Below are 22,469 nucleotides of genomic sequence, written 5' to 3' on the forward strand. Positions count from 1 at the left end.
TCTCTCTCTCTCTCTCTCTCTCTCTCTCTCTCTCTCTCTCTCTCTCTCTCTCTCTCGGTCGATGAAAACCGACGCATGGGTGGCTGAGAGTAACTTTGAGATTACTTTCTGTTGTTGATTCGCCTGAAACGGATGCTGTACCATGGTCGCAATGGAAAAATGTCGATTAATGTGATGTTTTCCCGTTGTGATAACGATATCAAATCGCTCGGAGTGTGAGAGCTTACTGTTGTCGCTCCTTTTTTTGCCATTCCATGCTCGTATTTTGTTTTTTTTGCGAGCAAAACAAAGATTTCAACTTATTTGTCAAATTAAGACGAAAACGAAAAACACTTTAGTGTCGTTATTGCGTTATTAATGATTACTATATATTTCGTTCCGCCTGTATGGTGATTGCTTTTATGTAGGTATTTGTCCACTTTGGTATTAAAGTTGTTGAAAAAAACACACACAAACACACTACACCAACAACAACAACAACAGCGGCAACAGCCATAATATAAAAAAATGAAGACGTCGCAAACTCAATTTGTCGTTGGATTTTCTGTTTTATTTGTGTTCATTCGTTTGTTGATTTATTAACAATCATTTATCACCCGAGCGCAGTGCAGCGGCAGCAGCAGATTGTTCGTTGCGGCTCAATTGGTTCGAGTGCGATGCACGAGTTTTTCGTTTACAAAATACCGAATCGTGTGTGACCAATGACCATAATCTGTCATTAAATTAGTTTGACGTCAAATAATTTCCAGCTTTTTAATTTTCTGCATTGCGATACTCGAACGCAGACACACAAAAAAACACACACACATACAAACAGTGAGAGTAAATAAAAATAATGAACAAGCGCCAGCTACTTTTGGCACATTGAAATTGGCCGTCTCGGCATCGGCTATGGCAAATTCACAATAAAAACCATTAATGTCATTTCGATAACTCGACTTCACAACCGAAAAAAACCAGCGTGCACACACACAAAAGCGAACCAGTCAATGGCACAATGGATTGAGAGCAAAAAGAGACGGAGTAGGAGTGGGATGTATGAAAAAAAAACGATACGAATAAATGAAAATCAAGTAGTTGGTATAAACAAATAAAAATTCATTTTGAAAGGCAGGCTATTAAAATTATTGCCATAGTTGAACCGAAAGTCAGAGAAAAAAAAGTAAAGCAGAGCAAAAAGAAAGAAAAAAAAGCGAACACAAACGATTCATTGTGTCGATGGCGATTTGTCGACGTCTCTTTCGCGTAGTGCTCAATGTTCAGTGAGTAGAATGACATTTCCTTCCTTCAATTATATATTGCATGTATGTTGTTCTTTGGCCAATTTCGGAGTTCGGAAGTAATATTCAAGACCAACCAAGAAGACTAGAGAGAATCGAAAAACCGACAACGCGAAAACGAAAGAATCAACCGAAAAAAATTGGTGCGCGCACCAGACGCATTGTCTGAATGGTACTGCTGCTACTGCCGAAACCACTATTGAGACAAGAAATTGGAAAAGAATTTTTCCTTCCAGGGAAATTGATTATTTCTTTTTTGCTAAAGCAAAACAAAAGCGATGAAGTCAGTCAGTAAGTACGTCAACCGCAAAGAGAATGAGTAAAACGATGAAACTCTCTTGTTCAATCGCCAGTTATGCTGCGAAAGTTGAGGAAAAAAAGTCAAGTCATTTTGGATTGAATGGCGGTGAATCGATATGAGACAAGTTTAGTTGCGGGCGCGAACCCAAGAGCAAGGGATGAAATGATGAAGCGATGAAATGAAATACGGAAAAATCAAGTCTGCACCAAAATACAAGCGACTTTCTTGTCCCGATTGGAATTCGAAATATTTGGGAATCGGTAAGCCAAAGAATCTCTTTTAAGTCATTGGTAAACTTTTTGAACTGACTCTAATTTCCGCGGAATGTTGCTTCATTTCGAGTGAACACAGCATGTTAAAAAAACAGACGAACGAACCGAGAAGCAGAAAAAAAAATCGAATGGGAAAAGTATTCGAAAATATTAAATTTTCCTTTCAACAAATGAGAATTGAGAGAGAGCGGGCGAGCGAGCGAGCAAACGGGTGGGAGAAATGTGTACAACGCAATCGACGCTAAGTAATAATTGTAATGTTGACTTTATTTCGTTTCATTTCGTTTGAAGCGGTTCAGAGGGAAAATGCGAAAACCAATTTATTTCGGGTCTAGTATTTGTACACTTGACCCACTGCCCAATCAATCAAATAAATATTTGTAGAAGCAAATATTTTCATTTCGTCCAGTGAACGAGCGCATATTCCGTTTTTTTCGCTCTCTTCTTCATCGTGTATCTCTCTCTCTCTCTGTTTAGCTTTTGCTCTTCGACAAAAATGGTTATAGAATGATGAAGAGGAGAAGAAAAAAAATGCTAAGCGACTAAAATAATTCAAATAAAATTTTTGTTTTGCTCGTCGTCTCTTTATTAGAGAGCCGCGTGTTCCGGTACTTTTCGATTATCTATTTATTTATCATAAGTGTATGACGTTGATGTTGTTACAAACGACGCGTGCTCGTCGAGTAAACAAAATGATTTAATGCGCAATAATTGAATCCTTTGATGAAAGCGTGCGTTGCCAAGAGAATGGTAAGCATCAAGATGCTCTTGACATACCGAAAAAATGTATCTTATTCGAAAGACGACGCTGATCGTGATGATGATGATGGTGGCAAACACATACAAACCTCTTCTATTTCTTCTTATGGCTTCAAAGGCAAGAAAAAACACGCACCAACACGACACTCACGGAATGAGACGAAGAGTCCGAGAAGAAGAAAAAAATCGTCGACATTCATGTTTATTTTCATTTTGAGTGAAAAGAAAAACACTACACGCTCTGTGAGTGTGTCGCAACAGTTCAATGCGAAGACAGATAGCTGAGCACATGAAAATCCATACAAACAGGAGCACACACACACACAGTCATCATATCGGAAATAAGAGTAAATCCATGAGCGAATAAGGAATAACGTGCAACGAAATATAGAAAAATAATTTCAAACATAAATTTTCTTCTAAAGTGCACTTAATTTATATGTGAAGTGACTATGACAATCCAGTGTTTCAGTGTGGCTGGTACGCATTTGATGTTGTATGTGCTCGGCAGAGTGTATTACTTTCTTTGTTATACAACGCTGCTTCTTTTATTAGCCTCTTTTTCGTTCTTTTCTTTGTGTGTATCATCCGTTTCGTATGCGATTTTCTGGGGTTTCCGAAAGAAATGCGAATGCATGAGAATGTTTTGCGCGTCGGTCTTCAGGAATAGCTATGGAAACGGAACGGTACATTGAATACAGCATTCTCATGTGGCGGCATTCAGCAAAAACACACACAAAATTATCATGACGACGGTTAATAGAAGCGACACGCTAACCATGAAAATGCTACAACATTCGATGTGGATCCAATTGAATCAGAAGGCAACGAAGAGCACCGAAAGAAAAAGAGAGAGAGAGAGAACAAGTGTTTCGGTTATTATTGCGGCTGTGTTTATTTTTAATATTTAATGCTCACGATACGGTACTTAATACGAAATTTGTTTTGGTTGCTCCATATCGATGTGTGTGTCGCGCGCGCGCGCACACACGCATTCTCTTCCTTTTTGCGCTCAGCATCTTGGGTTTCGGTTTCAGTTTCATTTTCGTCTTCCTCATCCTCAATTTAACTACAATTTTATTTTTTTCTGCGTGGCTGTTGTAATTTGTTCGCTTTCCCTTTAAATGCATGCACAACAATCGTAAAAGTCGGCAGAGGCATACACAAATGTGCGCCAGCGAATGACTTTTGCTCTTCTTTTACATTTCGCTGTTGTTGTTTTACACTTGAAAAACATACTCGCACAACAAATGGTTTGTGATCTTTTTGTTTTCGTTTCTCTCATTTCAATTACTTGATTTTCGACCGGGGAAAAACGAAGACGCTTTTTTCTTCATCGTCGTCGTAGTCATCATTTGCTTTTGTTTTAATTTATGTCTTCAAGACACTTTAATGTTTTTCTCCTCACATTCGGTTTGTAGAATATTATAATTTCTTTTATTTTCAATGCTGCGTCGCTTTTTTCTTCTGTCTTTTCGCTGCGTTGGTTTTTATTTTTGAAGGCAAATGTAAAAACGATACGGAAGATTATGGCGCTTATTTATTGCTATCGCTGATCATGTTATTCATGACGTGAAACAACCAAATCTCAGCCAACTTTTTTCCCCGTTTTGCCTCTCTCTCTCTCTCTCTCTCTCTCCCTCTCTCACGCTCGATACATTTCCATTGTGAAAGTGATGTGGTGAAATGAAGAACAATGTAGAATCATTTTGTTGTTCACAAAATGTTCCCGGAGCCGATTCGATTCGGTTCAATGGTCTTGGATAGCAATATTCTCACACCAATGTCGCCGCATATGCAATTATCTTACGCCCATCAAAGAGTAGCATCTGATGCTGGTGCTGCTGCTGCTGCGGCTGCTTCCTGCTCTCTTTCTATCTTTTGGGCGAAAGTAACAGAAGTTGGCTATTCCCATTTTGTTAAACTTTTTGTTTACGAATCTCATTATCCGTGGCAAATATCGTTTCACTCTTTTTTTCATCGTTGATTATATATTTCGTCTCTGTGTTCTTTGTTTTAATGAGGAACATTGACTGTTCTTTATGCATATAAATAAGTTTCGTGCATAGTACGAGTCAAATGCAAACCATTTCAAAGTCAATGCAATCGTCTGTAACACGACGTGAGTCCAAACCACGCAACAAACTCAATGACGACGATGACGACGATAGCGTTGCGTGTGTGAATGTGTGACTGGTGAAGTTGAAAATCAATGTCATTATTGCTAATAGCATTTCCGAGGCGATTCGTCACCAAGACCGATGCGTGCGACTTGGGTGACTGATGCGTGTGTTCATTTTGATATGTCTCGTTAATGCTTATGGAACTGTCGACGAACTAACGAATGAATGAAATGAAGAAAAAAAATCGCCGTCATATCAAAGGGAATCAAAGTATGTGAATGTTCCGAATTTTATTTGTGGGCGCTCGTTGAGCTTTGTAGTGTTTGTTCATTTTTTTTCTTTCATTATTTTTTGGCTGTTGTCAAAATCGATGTGGCGCGCTGCGCCAAGTATATATATATGTATATATATATATATCGAAAACGAACGGCATTTAAATATGTGTACATAATAATTGAGTGTTGTTTTTTACCTGTACGTGCGATACTGTATGGCGGCAAGCGTCTTCCTTTCCGTGCACCACGTGCCAAACCGGCGCCTAATGCAACACAAATTGCACCCACCACCGCCAATCCAATGTATAACGGCCAATCTGAACCTGAAACGAAACACAGAAATTAATGAACGTACGTACGTGTGGTGTGTGTGTGTGTGTGTGTGTGTGTGCATGTGCATGTGCACACAATAAAAACAAATAAAACAATTAATTAAGCGGCGATTTATGATTTGATTTATGGGGATTTATGAACGCGTATTAGTTTCCACTTTGCGCTTCGTTGCGAAATTGAGTGAGAGAGCGAGAGAGGGGGGAAAGGGAATGCTGCAAAGGTAAACAGTGTGCAATGCGACAGATAATTCGCTTCGTTTTTCCATTATTATTTTCACTCTGTTTCACTGATTCCATTTCTGAATCAATGGCCGCAATTCTTTGACGAATGTAATTGAAAAGTAAAGTTTCGTCCATTGTTTGGAACGTGCGCGCGGGCGCATGTGCGGTGCGCTCGAACAGAAGAAGAACATTTTTGTTAAAAAAATGTTGTTGTCTGTCTGGAGCGAATCTGAAGCAGTAGTCGTAATCATAGTGCGGAAATATCATCATCGGACAGAATGGATGAGAGAAATAAAGAGAAAAATGAAATCGGAAACGAAATGAAATGCAATCGAATAATCGTTTAGTGTTTTTTTTCCCGTGCTTTCTATCTCACTCTCTGTGTGTGTTGGCGATGCATCGAAAGCTGAAGAGCTGCATATAGTGCGGCACAGAAGAAAAAAAACTACTAATTGCGTTGAAAATCAAGTGCATAAGTACCCTTCCACTCATTCTGACGTGGAAAGCAAGCTTTTGTGCCTTTATCACTGGCTCGAATTCATTTCACCATTATTTCCCCGTTTCAACGGCATACTTTCATTTGGACGCACGGTGGTTTTTTCTACCCTTCACTCTCATTTCTGCGCGCTCTCTCGAGCGAATTGGAAAACAAAGGGAAACTAAAAAGCGATTTCTTCAACAACAACAGCAACAAAAATGCTCCCAGTGAAAAATAGGAAGCAAAAATATATCCATGTTATATACATCCACTTGAAAATAAATGCAACTATTGTATGGTAACATTTCCAACATTAATCGCTTCATTTTTTTTGCTCCTCTCTTTTGTTCCGGATTCTCCATAAGCGCGCGGAGCGCGAGAGCGCACAATTTCCCATTCAAAATACATTTTACATTTTATTTCTATTTCCCGGTGTTCTGGTTCTTTTTCGCCACGTTTTTTTTTCTGCCCTGCTTCGTGTCTTCAACATTTGTGTGTTTGCGCGCTGTTTCTTGTCCTGCTTTTGATTCTGTGTGATGTTTTTGCTTTCAGTTTCAACGGAACGAAATAAATACCCACGAATTTAGTGCTTGAAACGGGTAACGAAAGAAGAAAGGCAGCATCGAAATGAGAGGAAGAAAAAAAAACAACACCGATGATTATAACTCGCGACAGCAAAGAATAAAACAGAGGCTTTGCATACGCATTCAAGTGTACTCGCTATAAATACCTCTTGTATGACAAAAATGAGCGCACGAAATGATGACGAAGAGAAACAAGAGGAAGCACACATAGAGCCAGAGAGAGAGAGAGAGAAAACCCCAACGCAAATAGAAATGAAGAAACAAATCTATGTATATGCACATAAAGAAGAAATGACGAAATAATATGCATTTAGTCAAATCTACAGATATCTAGCAGCGAAAGTATTTGAATATAGCCAGTAGTGTTGGCAAACAATAGTGTGGCAAAGCAGCAGCAGCAGCAGCAGCAGCAGCATGACCATCTAGCCGCATTTTATTAGTGTATGCGTTTAGCACGCTCGCAGAGAGAGAAAGAGTGGAAAATCACGAATATTACAAATGAAAATAGCAAATCGAGATGAATGTGCGCGCAATTCCCAACTTGGCAAACCAAATGAAACACATGAGAATGCAGCAGCCGCCGCCGTAGTCGCAACAACAGAAAAAAGGAAGAAATCATCTAAGAATTTATGATGAAGGAAGAATAAGAAAAAACGCCACAGAGACAAATTATGATGACAATAATGTTTGTAAGAACAACACACACACACTCACTCAGAGAAAAAAAAACCAAATGAAATAAAACGATGATGAAGTTGGAACAAAAGAAGAAGCAGCGGCAACCGTACAACCGCAGAGATGAAGAAAAAAAAACGTGAACGGTGACGGCGACTGAAGTCGGAGATTAAAGCAAGCATAGTACTTGTAAGTCAAGTCAAGTTGACGAAGAACATAAAAAATATTAAAGAGCGCCACAAAGATGTTAATTAGTATGCAAAATATTCAAATGTACGACTTGAATGTTTGTTAGTTACTTGTCGTTCGCTGTTCGTCTTTGGCTCGCTTTCTTTGTGTGAGTGTGAATGTGGCTTTCGGTTCTCTTCGTTTTTCTTTTATTAATATTAATTTTTCCAATGTAATAATAATCAGCGCATGGTCTGCGGTGAGGAAAAGAAAAGTTGTGATAGTAGTGAGTCGCTCACGACACTGCATCACATTTCATCGATGTAGAACATGCATGAATCAAAAACGGGGAGCACACATACACACCGTCAGAGTGTCGCGCGGCGTGACAGCCAGGCAAATATATTTCACGCATAAAATCATTTTTCTACTTTGAATTCAGTGTTGGTTTTTTTTTCTCGTTATTTGGCTGCATTTTCGGTGGAAATTAACATTCCAACAAATCAAATCATCATGTCGAGTTTTCCACGATCGAAAACACTCTCCACGACGCAATCAAATGCTCACGTTTTTTGTTTGATGATGCACAATTTTTCGAGAAAAAAAAACCATCATTTTTTACATTCGTTTTAAAGACTGTGGCATATGTGTGCGAGTCGTAGCAAGCAGAGCGCGACTATGTGTCGTAAAAGCAGTTAGTTTTTGAAGCGGTAATCAAAAAGACAAACATAAAATTGCAATAAAAATCGAAGAAAAAGGAAATAAACTTAAATGGAATTCAATCGAGATATTTAAGTTTAAATTGACGGCTTTCTTCGTCTGTTTATTCAATTCGTTAGTTCCATTTTTTTTCTCACTCATTCTGTTTCTCTCTCTCTCTCTCTCTCTCGTGCTGTTTTCATTAAACTTAGATAAACAAAAGAAAACGAAGAATAATGATAAAGATCCATTTATTGACATTCCATCATTTGCATGACAAAAATCAGCCAATTATAATTGTCTCCAATTAGAATCAACTAATATCATTTATGACACTCAGCAAATCATTTAAAAAAAATCGAGTGTGTTGTTCTTTTCTTCGCAAGAATGTCCGGTCGGGTAATTAATAAAACAGAAATTGACTATTAGTCATGTATCATGATGCCGAGAGATGATTCATAGTATAGTGCGAACAGTACTAAAGAAACGCTGGCCGTAACATCATTTTAGTGTTCATAAAATTCGAATAAACTCGGCAATATAATTCAATATTTTTCTCTGCATTTCTTTTGTTTTTGTGCGCATTTATGTCAAAAGTGTTTCTCTTGTGGCACAAACACACACACACACACACTCACGCATATCCTAAGGTGGATTTCTTTGAAATAGCGTAAATTTCAACCACGACAGAAAAGAAAGAAACGAACGAAGATCACATGAAAGTTTGCGCAATATGTTGCAATAAGAACGAAAAAAAAATAAATCATTCGTTTCGTTTCGGTCAAGACAGATAATTAACTGCATATGTTATGAGCTGTGCGTTGCGATTTAAGATGGAATGGAGCGCGCGTTTGGGTTCTCTCTCTCTCTCTCTCTCTCTTTCCCGATTTGGCCCACAAGCGATAGAAACGAATTGCATTCTTATTTCATGGCAATGGCGAGGCGACAGTGACATTTTCATATGTTGTGTACAGCACACAGAATCTAGATAGCGAAGTCGAATGCTATATTTTTTGTGCAAGCAAACAAAACGGAGGAGAATAGCGAAGCGAGAAAAAAAACGCAGCATCGAACGGTATGCCATGAAAAACTGTAAATATTTCAATCAGAAGTCAACAAAGTGCTCTCGATATTCGGACTCGAGAACGGCAAAAATGCATTAGACGAAATGAGCATTTCACAAATATGAGCAGCCAGCCAGTCAGTGACATAAAACCGCAAAACCGGAATGCATCTTCTACCACCCAATTTCTGAAAACGTCCGTGAAACCATGAACAATTTATCTACGTTTCTTGTAGTTTTATGACTGTGCACATAAATTGAACGAGAAAAAAGCACGGCAACAGCAGCGGCAATAGCAACACCGTTCGCCACACTGCACAAGCACGTTTGCTGCAAAAAGAAAATGGAATAGGAGAGAAGGAAAAAAAGAAACGCGTGTGCAAAACGAACGAACGGCAACGGGAATAACAACACAGACACACTTCACCTAAGGATAGAAAGCATTATTGCATTCGAATGTAATTTTCAATCTAATATGCACATAAAATCACCACTGGACACATGTACGATTTGTTGCTGCTGTTGCTGCTGCTGCGATTGGCGATCGTAATTTCGCAAAAGACAAAATGCCCAGTCTGGCCAGTGTGCTTTATGCGTTTCGCAAAAAAAAAGAATCCCAGGAAAAAAGAAAACCGTAATAATAATAGTTTTCATATGTGTGAGTGAATGTGAGTATGTAATCACATTGGATAGTGTGAGCACGTGAAGATTGTTCTTCACTCCACAACTCTCGCTCTCTCTCTCTGTGGCAATTTCCTTCTTCTGTCTTGCTCGCGCCCAAATGCCACAAACATAATTATTCAGTTATAAATTAAACACAAATCCGTACAGCGCCCATAAATATAATTGCATTGTAAATTTTACACAAAAGGAATAAATTCCACGAAACGTAACCGAACGCACGGGGCAAAAAGGATTGAAACGGAAGATCCATGCGCTCAACTACTAAATGCCAATTAAAGTCAGCAGCGAAAACAACACTATTATACCTATGACAAAACAACTAAACAACTACCAATTTCAAACAATAATTATCATCAGCAGCAGCGAGCTAGAGCGAACGAACCCAACAGCCTTGTGAACGTTACATGAATGTGTAATCGCGACAATTATCATCACTTTTATTCACTCATTTCGCCAATTTTAACCCATTTTACGATGCAGCAATAGCGAGAGAGCGACAGAGAGAGATAGGCAGCCACTTCATTTGCGTTGCGATTTTTGATTAAGCAGTTTGAAATTCATCCATAGCACGTATGTGGGTTCAACACACATTGGATGTTGGATGATGGCACTGGTACTGGCACAGGCAAACACGCGTACGCAATGCACATGACATGGCATCGAGCACCGAACTTTTGATATCAGCCAATTGCAACCGTAATCAGCATACTTGCCCGTACATATGCATTCCATTGCAACACAATCTCTGGATGCGGATTCTCGTTGCGTTGTATTTAAATGCGCTTGTTTCGCATTGTGATTTACAATTTGCAATTTGAATGTTCGCAATCACGATGCAGCAACAGTAGCAGCAGCAGCAACAACAACAGCAACACCATGCTCAGGTTTATTTACGGAGTTGACAATTGAAAACCATTTTCATTTATTTTCAAAATGCTAATAGAAATTAAACAATGCACAAGCAATGTGACACCTTTCAAATTCTGCCACGTATAGGCCATCGGTAAAACTAGCCCAATCGTATTTGAAGTTGCCGTTCTTGTGTCCACGTTGGACTGTTTGCCTTGCAATCGCTCCCTTTCCCACTTGACGCACACATTTTGATAATAATGTGATTTTTCCAATTCAATCAAATAACCACGCGGATGAACTAAAGCAGAACGACAAACCAAACGAAAATCCATATGTCTTGTTTTAACCGAAGCCACTTGTCTGAACAAGGCAAAAGTTTGATGCTTCCGGGCCAAAACCACACGAAGTATCGATTCGGTTTGCATTCCTTGTAGGCCGATGAATAAATGATGAATCCAGACGCTTTAAATTATTTACACGAAGTTAAGCAGCAGTTTGGATCTTTCATTTCGTATAATGTCCAAACACAAATACCCGCCCGAAAATTCGAAATCGGATGCATTTCGATACGAGACGAAGTGAAGCAAAGCGTAATGGGCGCATATAGGAAGAAATCGAAATTGAGTATTAAGAAAAACATTGACACAAATTTTGATGCAAAAACAAAGTAAACACACGAACGAGAGGAGCAGGAGAACGAGTTGGAATGTTGCAATAACATTTGATGGCGTGTGTTTTGTCGAGATGCGGGAAAAGTTGGACGGATTGCATCAAACATGGCAAATGTTGTTAGCAGTAAGCGCTTGTCGAAAACTTTACATCAAATATTAAATTTATTGAAAAAGCCACAAAATTTGCAGAACTTAAATTAACTCGCTTTCATCACATGCTCGTCGCACACACACATACAAATACAGAGAAACACGCATATAAATTCGCCAAACAAAATTCGGCGGGCCGGGGGGAGCCGAGAAAGAGTTGTCGGTGATTTCTTTAGCCCAAATGCATTTCACTGTCTCTCGCTCTGATTCAACGCCACTTGCCATTGGCAGCTTCTCTTTCATCCTTCGGCACATTGTAATTGTTACAATATTTGTGTTGTTGAAACAATTGTTTAATTTTCTTGTCAAACGGTTTTTGTTTTCGTTTCATTTTCCAACGCGCGCGCATACACACACATTCACTAAGCCACACACTTTGGCGACGACAACGACAACGACGACGACGGCGACATTGGTGACGTGGTGGGTATGAGCGTGTCGGTAAGAAGTTTGAATGCTTTCTTGTTGTTTCAACATTCAAAAACTTAGACAAGCTGCCGAACATAAATTTTCTGTTTATCTTTTCGTAGCGAATGCGTAGATTTTATGAATGTTTACTGCATTTTATTAGCTGATGAAAGCGTTTTCCATATACCCACAAAAGCACTGACTAGACACTAGAAATTAGCGGATTTTTTCCCCATTGGATTTGGAAAGACTGTTCAGGAATTATCCATATTGATTAGCTGATTTTGCACTTATGCTTTGACGATGCCAGCGAGACTTTATGTAAGTGTAAGACTAATCGAAAGTCGTAACGGGAAATGAAAGTGTAAGAAAAACATTCAATTATTCCGAGTAAATAACTACCCATTGCATCTGCTGTGGTACTTTGTATTACATTGAAAAATGCCTGAGTTAATTTGGTCTTTGGACTGGAAGAAAAAAGGATTCACTCTTCAAAGATTGTTTTTCGGGTGCTTATCGGGCGTGCTGAAAATTGTGCTGAAAATATGTTTCAGTAGAACGAAACTGTGTTAAATGGAACGAACCCATTTCCCAGAACAAAGCACCAAAGCCAACGTGAAAATAACAAACCAAAGTAATCTCCAATTGAGAGCAACACAATGACAATAGCATCATCAACACGTTCACCGTGGTGAAAGCTGATGGAAAATATTTGAGCACAAAATGAAAATAGCAAAGTGAAAATTGAATATGTTGTTTTACGCTGAGCTGATTATTTACTTAAAATTTCGATTGAGCACACGGAGCACAGTGTGCATCATTGGAAAAAGTGCTTTTTAGTTCAAGTGTCAATTACGGTAGCTGTGTCTCTGTCTTCGGCTCTCACTCGCTCACTCTAGCCACGTTTGGTGTTGGTGCGCTTTTTGTCTTACCCGAAATATTTGCAGTCGTTCTATTTTCTTTTTCGTTCGTTCGTTCGTTCGTTCGTTCGTTCTGTTGTCAAATATCTTCTCGTTTTGTTTCGAAAATGTGTGTATGCACGATTGAGTGTAACGAAATAATTAATGAAAAAATTGAAATGAAATTTTTCCCTGGGCCATGTTTTATAATTCAATGCTTTGAAAATGTGTATATGTGTGCTTTTTCCGATGGTTGTTTACATAATTCATTTTTCAGCACGAAATCGTATTAGTTCGCTTGCTTGCAACCGTTCAAATATATACACAACAAATTGATGTGCGAAAGAACAAATTCCTCGTTATATTTTTTTCTGTTGTTGCTGTTCATCTCTGTAGCTCTGTCTCTTTTGGTGTCGCTGCCACTCAAATTGTGTGCTGCAACTATTTCTGATGCTGAGACGACTAGCGAGCGCGATTGCACGAGAGAGTGAGCATTTTCCGCGTTTTGTGTAAAAATTGTAATGTGTTTTTCACCATAAAATTACATTAAATTTCGTTTCGTTCCCATTCCCATTCCAAAAAGGTCCCCATTTCAAACATTCGAATTGTGAGCGCGGTGTGGTGGGCGAATGCGCGCGAGTCAGAGTGTGAGAAAGAGGCGAAATCAGGATTGAGCAAAAGAAAAAAAGGAAAACAAAACAATACAGACAACGATTTATTCACCCAACACAGACACCTAATGCTGCCGGAAAAATTGACTGCTGCCATTCGTTTCGTCTCTACAATATTTTGCTTTGGCTCGTGTGTAATTTCTCCCTCTCTCTCTCTCTCTCTCTCTCTCATTTTGACTCTCTGAATAGATTCAACGACTTTTCTTTCAGGGTCAGAAACAGATTGCGATGGATTCCGTTGTTATTGTTATATTTGTTTCAATTTTTATCTCATTTCTATTTTTATTTTGACTTGATGATGTTGCACACCGAGCCATTCGGTTCGTTCGGTTCGCTCGGTCTGTCTGTCGCTTCGTTCAGCTACAGTAGTAGAAAGAGCCAAAGTGTGTACATAAATCTGATTCGCTTGTGAGAGACTTATGTGCAATGTGCACGCTCTCTCACCAACGCGGATATGCTTTCAGCATTCACACAAATTGTTTTCGATGCTTCCGAAATTATGCTGTGCAAGTGAGTGGGACTACGAGCAGCATTTCGAGTTTTTTTTTTTTTTTTGAATAATTTATGAAGTAAAATGGATGAAAATGTCAATTGTCTTACAAAGTTTTTGAGGGAGTAAAAGGAAGAAGAAAAAAAAATATCAACAGCAACAAACTGCTCCCGAAATTCTTCAAACGAAATGTACTTTTCTAGTCGGTTGTTGTGCTGTTGGTCCCTTACCGCGCGCGCCACATCCATTCGACGACTTCCTTTTTATTCTTCAAAAAAAAGAGAATAGAAAAACGACAAATTTATTCACTGAATCGAATGATTGCCTTCTTATTTCGTATCGCAAATTATCTGCTTGCAACATCAAACAGCTGATGCCAGCATATATTAGGCATTCGCGTACGCTCGGCGCGTATGTGTCGCACACACATCGCAAAGACCAATTTGCATTTTCTAAGTTGTCGCATTCAAAATCGAACAAGTTCATTCAACCGGAAGAAAATGTATGCATGGACACGGACACTAAGATGCCATCCGCCGTTGGAGCGTCTGTCGACAAAAGTTTGGCTGCTCAACACTTTGGCTCGTCGTGTTGAAGGTTGTGATTTAGCGCCTAAGCAGCAGAAACTTTTATTTTTGGATAGTTTTTTCTTCTCTTCTTCTTTTAGTAGAAAGGAAAATCGAATGCAGCGAATTGCAAGGGAGAAAAATATCCATTTTTTTCGATTTTTCATTCGCGTATGTTTCGTCGATTCTGTCGACCCGACACACACACAAAAAAAAAACCAAACGAACACGGATAACTCGTTTGTTCAGACAACAAATTACATTAAGATTTCGTTCGGTTGAGCGAGTAAATGGTCTGTAAACATCATTAATTATTATTTGAACGAAATTTTTCATTTTATAACAATTTTTTTCGCTGTCTCTCGCTAGTGAGCGCACACACAAGAACCGCGTGAGAGAAGAAAACAACTGATAGAATCGTGTAATATTAAATGCATCGTGGTTATATCATTACTACTGCAAGCGTTTAGTTTGGTGGTTATTAATTTGAATTTATCTGGCGGCGCATTTCTACATTCAGTCCCATTTTTTTTTGCTGTGTTTTATATTTTTGTGCACAAAATTCATAAAATTATTAATGACTGAAACTGGTTGCATGGACGCGCCATGTTGACTTGAGTGCTTTAAATTATGATGATTGTTTTTCGAAAATTTGCATTCGTCTTGACTCTTCATCGCAAAATGCTAACGATGAAAATCAACTTACACAACGAACAACAAACTGATTACAATCGAAAACCATCGCGCCGCACCGCGTCTCCATTCGCTTCAAATGAGCCAAACTAAAATGACAGTTTTACACAAAACACGTTCAGAACCATGGAATCACAAATGTTTCGAGACTTCTTCCGTGTAGATTCGAATGTGTATTTATAATGCATGGCAATTTGTGCATCCACGACGAAATGCACATTGCCTGATGTCGAAAACTCATTTATGGGTGTATTTTGAGCAGAGGGAGAAAGAGAGAGAGAGAGAGGGAGAAAGAGAGAGGGAGAGAGGGAGAGAGAGAGCGGAAGAGAGGATGTGAGAGTGTTTTGAGTGTGAGAACGAAACGGAGTATAAAATTAAAGTGGCATAGCAACCATAAAAATGGCTCAATCAAAATTGAGACGCGCGATCATTCATATTTCATGTCGAAAAACTTTGATTTGATTTTGGTAAGAGTTTCGTTCTTCGAAATGTTGTAATCCTTTGAAGGAAAGTTTATTTCCTCTTTCGTTTCCGCTGAGAATGATGAAAAATGTTTCAAAAAAGAAAAATAACAGAACCAAAGTGATAAAATAATCTCAAAGTGACACAAACATAAAACGAATTTTTCTTCAAGCCCTCCGATGAAAAAAGTAACAAGCCGAAGAGTAAACAAAAAAAAAATGCATGATATCGATTAAAATTGTCGGTCGAAGAAAATAAGACGAAATTGAACAAATAATCGAAAAAAAATGAAATGTTTTTTTTCTTTATTTGTCGAATCGAAGAAGTTCTCTAGGCAGCACATTTCTCGGGAATTGGTTTTTTTTCGCTTCGTCCAAATAAAACTCAACTACATCGAAAGGTAATTCATCAATTACGCGCGAGAATGAGAGGAATGTTGAATGTGTGCTCACACGCGCTCGCCTCAAATTTATTGGAAATGATTAAAAACATTCATCTTTTGTTATTGTTCCATCACATTTTGTGCCTCGCGACTGTCGCCACTTCAATTTCGTTGGAAGTCATAATGTGAACAATTGTTAATTATTCAAAAACGAACACTTTATGGGCTTTCTTGTGCTTGTCGACAAGTGCGAGTCTCATTTCTTATTTGGTTTGCAGTCGCTCTCCCTCCCTCCCTCTCTTCTCTCTTTGTGTTTATCGTTAATTCCGCCCGAAAATTCCCGTTCAAACGAAATGAAACGAAAAATCGTGTGCTGTAATTATCAATTTCCAGTAATAATCGAGCCAAAAATTTATTGCATCACACCGTCGCCGACGCTGATGCTGCCACGTTTGTTCATTGCTTCATTTATTGTCTGCGCGTCTTGATCGTGCTTTGTTTCAATTGAAGTTTTGGCTTGCAGCTGTATAACACTTACGTAATTTATTCTCGAATTGCGCGCGAGCGAGTGAGCGAGTGAGCGAGCGAGCTAAAGGGAGAGAGAGAGGGAGAGAGAGAGAGAGAGAGCGTGTGCTTCGCCGCCGCGAAACAACGCGAGTTTAAAGTTTTAACGCTGAATTTTCAATTATGAGTGAATTAAGCACAAAACGCCAAAGTTTATGAAGAACAAAAGATTCCACGGAAAATAGGTTGGTGGCATCTTGACTATCGTTCATCGTGCAGGCATAAGCATGAGCGAAGAGGAAAAAAAAAGAACAACGACGACGACGACGGCTTTTGAGACAAAGCAAAGCAAAACAAAAAGGGAAAGAAAAACTCAAGTTCTATCGCATTCCGACATAGCACCAAAGTAGAGAAAAAAAAATTATTCATATTTTTCGTTGAATGTTCTGACTGAATTTTTTTTCTTCTTTCATTTCATTTTCGATTTAAACTTTGCATAAATAATTACACGATGCTCACCACTTGCCGTGTGTATTGTCTGTGGAAGACGCGGCATTTCAATAAATACATAAGCACTGCATAAACACGACTTTTTGCCCTTCGGCTAATTTATTCGACATCAATTGAGACCTCAAACGGGCGCTCGCGCGCTTCCAATAAGTCGCACTCGTTTTCATTTGTGTTCGTTATGACAATCAGCAAATTTGTGTATTCAATTAACAATCGATAAACTATATTAATGTATGATTAATAATCATGCATCTGATTATGCATTTTCATGGTTGTTAATTCGCTTTGCTGGTTCGACGGTAGAAAAATATTGGTGTCAGCCAAAACCTGTGCATTTCATCAATTAACGCTAAGTGTATGGAAGTATTCGCTGTGGCTCTGTGCGTATTTTTTTTTTGCGCTGTATACCAAATCCGAAATTGTACGGTGAAGCGGTTGTGTGCTCCCCGCATCGTAATTTACGATATTACTACATATTTCAATTAATCAATAGTTTGGTTTTTGTTATCTTGCTCGTTGTATCTTCTCGCAATCATAAATTAAATGAGTTGAAACCCAATCAAACAAATCAAATTCGAATCTTTTTAATGAAATTGAAATGTCGGCCAAAGCGAAATGTGATACGCTCCAAATCGAAATCAATTGAATGGAATTGAATTTTTGGGCAATTATGCGTGCGCGCACGCAGCCAATTGCGCTGAGTTGGGTTTGTGCGGCTTCTGAAATAGATTTCAATATTTATACGTATAACAAATAACGGGCTGATTGATATGGTCGCGAACGCACTTAAATCAAATCAAACCAATGTAGTGATTACATTTCAATTTCCACCAAAAATATTTGGTTATGGCATTTCATTTATTCTATTCGATTCATCGTCTGGAACAACGCGCGCGGCAAGCTCATTGTTGTTTTTTTCCCTTTCGAATTCAAAACCCAAATTGAGAATCCATTCAAACCAGATGCATTGGCTGTGTGTGTGTATGTGTGTGTTTCGCATTTTTATTTCTCAGGCCTCGTTTTAAATGGACATTTATTAAAATCAATTAATTATTTTGCTAGGGAAAACAATTAAATTTTTATAGTTATCGTCGGTTTTTTTTCGTCATTCGCTGTTTGAACACACAATTCGAATGAATTATGAACGGAAGGAACAAAAAAAATTGACATCAAAAATTATAAATTGCCGTTAAATAAACGGAAAATGGTATGTATTAAGAAATGAACACAGACATCAACGGAAAAAAAACGCTCGCGCGCACACACAAACTCTTGACATTGTGATGATCGCCCGCTCGCTCGAGCAATTGTCTCATACTTTGCGGGGGTTTCTCAAAAGACCGTCCGCATTTTTTTTCTTTCTCAACTCTTCAATAATAAAGTCATCGAGTTGATTAACGAATTGGTTGAAATTGTGTACGTTTTTATCAATAAAGAAAAGAAATGGAACGATAAACGAAAAATGGCCCGGAATTATGATGTGTTTTTTTTTGTCTGTGTATTTGTACAATGAGTGAGAGTCTATTGAAATACAAATAAAGTCATTTACTAGATCAGAACGCGAACGAGAGCAATGGTTTGTTGAGTGTTTGGGCGATGGGACTTCGGGACACACACACACACACACACACACACGCACACACATCATAAACCATTATAATGTATGCTAAATTAAATAATAACTGTGTACGGCATTTCGCTTCAATGAATTTATTATTATATGTGTATTTTCAGCTCTTTGACTGAGAGTACATTTCACTGATGGAAATTATGATGTTGATGATGATTTTGATTTGTCGATCGCATCCATTAAGCCACTATTCTTGAATTACTCTCTCTCTCTCTCTCTCTCTCTCTCTCTCTCTCTCTCTCTCTCTCTCTCTCTCTCTCTCTCTCTCTCGTGTAATTATCATGGTTTGCAGACGAGGATTTTAAATGCAGTGCTCATGTTATGTGTGTTACTCTGGTCGTTCATGCTCTTCGCATCGGATACGCATACAATATTCAATTTATCAACACGAAACAACAATAACAATAGACACAAAAAAAAATTCGTCGTTGCGAAAAATGTCAATTGTTCGATGTGCAACAATGCCTGTCATTTTTGGGGAAAATTGCGCACGCATTCGGTATAACAACCAACTGCATAATATTCTCGCCAATGAATACATCTATTTTTACATGAGTGTTTTTTTTTTAACATATTCAATAATAATAATCATCATGCATTACATTTGCTTAAAAGCGTTTTACAAATCGCTGGAACCAGTGTTAATCTAGAAAAGTGAGAGCTCATATATGAGATGAGCTTGCGCGCGCGCGTGGTCGCGCAAGTAGATATATGCCCGATTTCAATGCGTGCGTGTATCACCCATTGCTCACTCTCATGCTGATTTCGCCACATCCAATCGGATGGTTTTGCTTTTCTCTCGTGTGTGCTCTGCGTTTAGTGACACAAAATGCGGGTGTTTTGTTTATTTCTCTCTCTCTCTCGACATTTTTTTTCGCTCGTATTTCATTCAATTCGAAATGACTCTATCAAATTACACTGGCTAAACGCGTGTATATTTAGTTTTTATTTGCTATCTATTAATACTAATATTTTCTCTCCCGCTCTCCCCGATGTGTGTTCATTTGTCGCCGCCGCCGTCGTCGTCATTGCCGTGGTTGCATTTTCATAATTTTCAATAAATAATTTAATTCGAATGTAGTTGGGCCGTGATTAATATCTCAATTCGATTTACGGGGCATTTATTTAATGGTTTTATTTTTATTTCGGGATTTTCAGTGTCTCATTCGTGTATCTGGTGGACTGCAGCGAATTTTCAATTTATGCGCGACGCGAATGCGTTCGCTTGCATACAGGCCGAACAATTATTATTGATATAATCATCATTTATTATTATCAACTCGGTCGAGCCGAACCGAACGAGTCGAAAAGAACGCACAGCGCGCCGCTTCGACAGATTATTAATTTCGTTTGCCGACTGAATGCCGTGCCGTGTGTGGATAAAATGATGAGAGACACAGAGTGAGATAGAGAAAAAAAAGGATGAACGGCGGGAAGCGATTGTCTGTGCATCATCATAAGGGTCTAATTGTGTGAATTTTTCCAATTGAATGAGAAAATAAAAATTTTGTTGCATTTTTTTTTTCTTCTCTTCGGTTTGTTCAATCATCCACACGATGGTTATGACGGTACCGATGATAAATTTAAAATAATTACGAAAAATGAAAAAGCATTTATTCGCTTGAAATCTCCGCGCTCATAGCGTGCGAATCAATTTCAACTACATCCAGCACAAACTCAATTTAGTTCATTTCCTTTGTTTACACAGACAAAAATCAGCAATTCCAATTTTATGAACTCTTTTCTCAACACATCGCTTCGAGATATGGAACGAATTCTCTTTTTTTTTCTCATTTCGCTTGAATGAGGTTAGGTCTTTGATCAGCAGCGATCGAGTAATAGAAACAAAACACACATTCTACTTCTACTATTTCCATTTCAAGTGCTCCATTTTTTTTATCGCATTGCAAAATTCTAAATGTTTTTTTTATGGCTGTTGAGAATGACACGAAGCGCAGAGTGGACTTTAGATTGAATCCATTCTCTGGTTGGATAAGACAATCGTTCTACTTTTCTCATTTTTCTAGTCGTATTCCAAGTTGAAATCATCCAGATGGCTTACCTTCTTTCACAATGCTGCAATTTCCACCACGACATCCGGCTGCAAGCGTATTTCCGTAGATGAAATTCGGTTGGTTTTTACTGGTTGCATTATGAACTGTGCGAAATGGAAAAAAAGAATAAAATCGTCAGTAAAAATGGTTTCTCACTGTCTCTTTCAAACGCTATAATTGAAATGGACATCAAAATATCTTCATTATTTGCAACATAATGGGAGTATGTTCCAAATAGATCTCTTGAATCGATAATGAAATGTCAATTTTGTGAGCATAATCGCCATCTAACTGGAGCCATTTTCAATTTTTCATCTCGTTGTACATGTTTCGTTCGGCAACTTTGTTTCATGTGCTTTTCATTTATAAATTAACAACGAAGATGGAAAGAATGAACGAAAAAAAAAACAACGAAATAGAAAAACGAGTTCAAATCGACATATTTGGTCATCAACAATTACTTTATCTCCGATTCAATTAGATCAATTAATCTGTTGCGAAGCGCCCAAACGAGTTTTGTGTTCGGTTCGCTCATTTTTCACATTGAATTTCAATTAAATTGCTGTCCATTTTTATTTGCAACGCTTTCTCAGTGCGATCGTGTTGCATGGAGTCTTTTTTTTATCTCTCGGTCAGTTGTTATTTGTTCAATTTATATATTATAGCTACTGTTGGTTTTCTTATGCCGCTGCGGCTTTTTTTTCTGTCTCTTTGGTGAAAATGTCTGAATTTTCATTGGAAAGTGTGTCCACACCTTTGCCACACACACACACATACTCAGCATCCATAAATAAATGGAAAAGTGTCCATAAATCCAGCGAAAACGACCAAGAAATCAGGACAAAAATAGTTGAGCGAATATAATGGATACGACGACAAAGAAAAACGAACGGCGGTCGACGAATGCGGATAGTGCATGTTGAGAGAATTCACAATAATTATTATTATCAAATGAGAAGAAACGATAGAAAAACATACAAACCACAAAAACGCACAGAAAAACGCCAAGCGATAATAAGAATGGAAATGAAAATATGAGAGAAAATCCAAAAGGTAGCGCGTTTGTTGAGGCGCAAAATAAATGATAATTTCAATGAAGAATGAAAAAAGACGACCGTGTTATTGCATGTGAACGACAACAAAAAATTAAACAGAGCAAGAGACAAAAACCCAGCAAATACAGAATTATAAATGGTTACATCGCACAAAATGCCGCACTATTAATAATAAATGAATTTTCTGCTCGTTTTCCACACGCTCTTGCCTCGAAAATGCACGACAACATACAGCCGAACCAAGCCGGTGGACACATTTTTCTATCATCTCACCCATGTTACACATCTCGTCGTTTTGAATGGCGAATTTTTGTCCAAGGGAAAATAACATCAGAAAATAGAGAGAAAAAATCGTGTGAAAAACGCACGCGCACGCTCCTAATATGAAAAGGAATAGACAAGAAAAATGAGCGTACCGGTCGCATAAAGAAAAATGACATTTTAAGAGACAAACGAGACATTTTATGTGTGAAAGACCATTTAAAATGCGTTTGCATCGCTTTTTGCGCTCGACAAGCGCGCGCGCGCTTGTGTGTGTATGTTTGCCGTGTGTCGAA

General features: G+C 38.4%; 1 protein-coding gene across 3 annotated transcripts in view; it reads right to left on the reverse strand.

Annotated features, from left to right (window-relative positions):
* LOC129577758 (netrin receptor unc-5) overlaps window positions 1-22,469 on the reverse strand; it is a 181,791-nt gene that overhangs the window by 25,633 nt on the left and 133,689 nt on the right. For all 3 annotated transcript variants that reach the window (XM_055465270.1, XM_055465268.1, XM_055465271.1), the window contains 2 exons: window positions 20,866-20,961; window positions 5,208-5,333 (listed from right to left, as the gene is read on the reverse strand). In XM_055465270.1, the coding sequence (XP_055321245.1) occupies window positions 5,208-5,333; window positions 20,866-20,961 (222 nt within the window). The remainder of the gene's footprint in view (window positions 1-5,207; window positions 5,334-20,865; window positions 20,962-22,469) is intronic.

The sequence above is a fragment of the Sitodiplosis mosellana genome, unplaced genomic scaffold, assembly GCF_009176505.1.
Source record: "Sitodiplosis mosellana isolate CC-2019 unplaced genomic scaffold, AAFC_SMos_1.0 Smas_scaffold_6226, whole genome shotgun sequence".
Classification (NCBI taxonomy): Eukaryota; Metazoa; Arthropoda; class Insecta; order Diptera; family Cecidomyiidae; genus Sitodiplosis; species Sitodiplosis mosellana.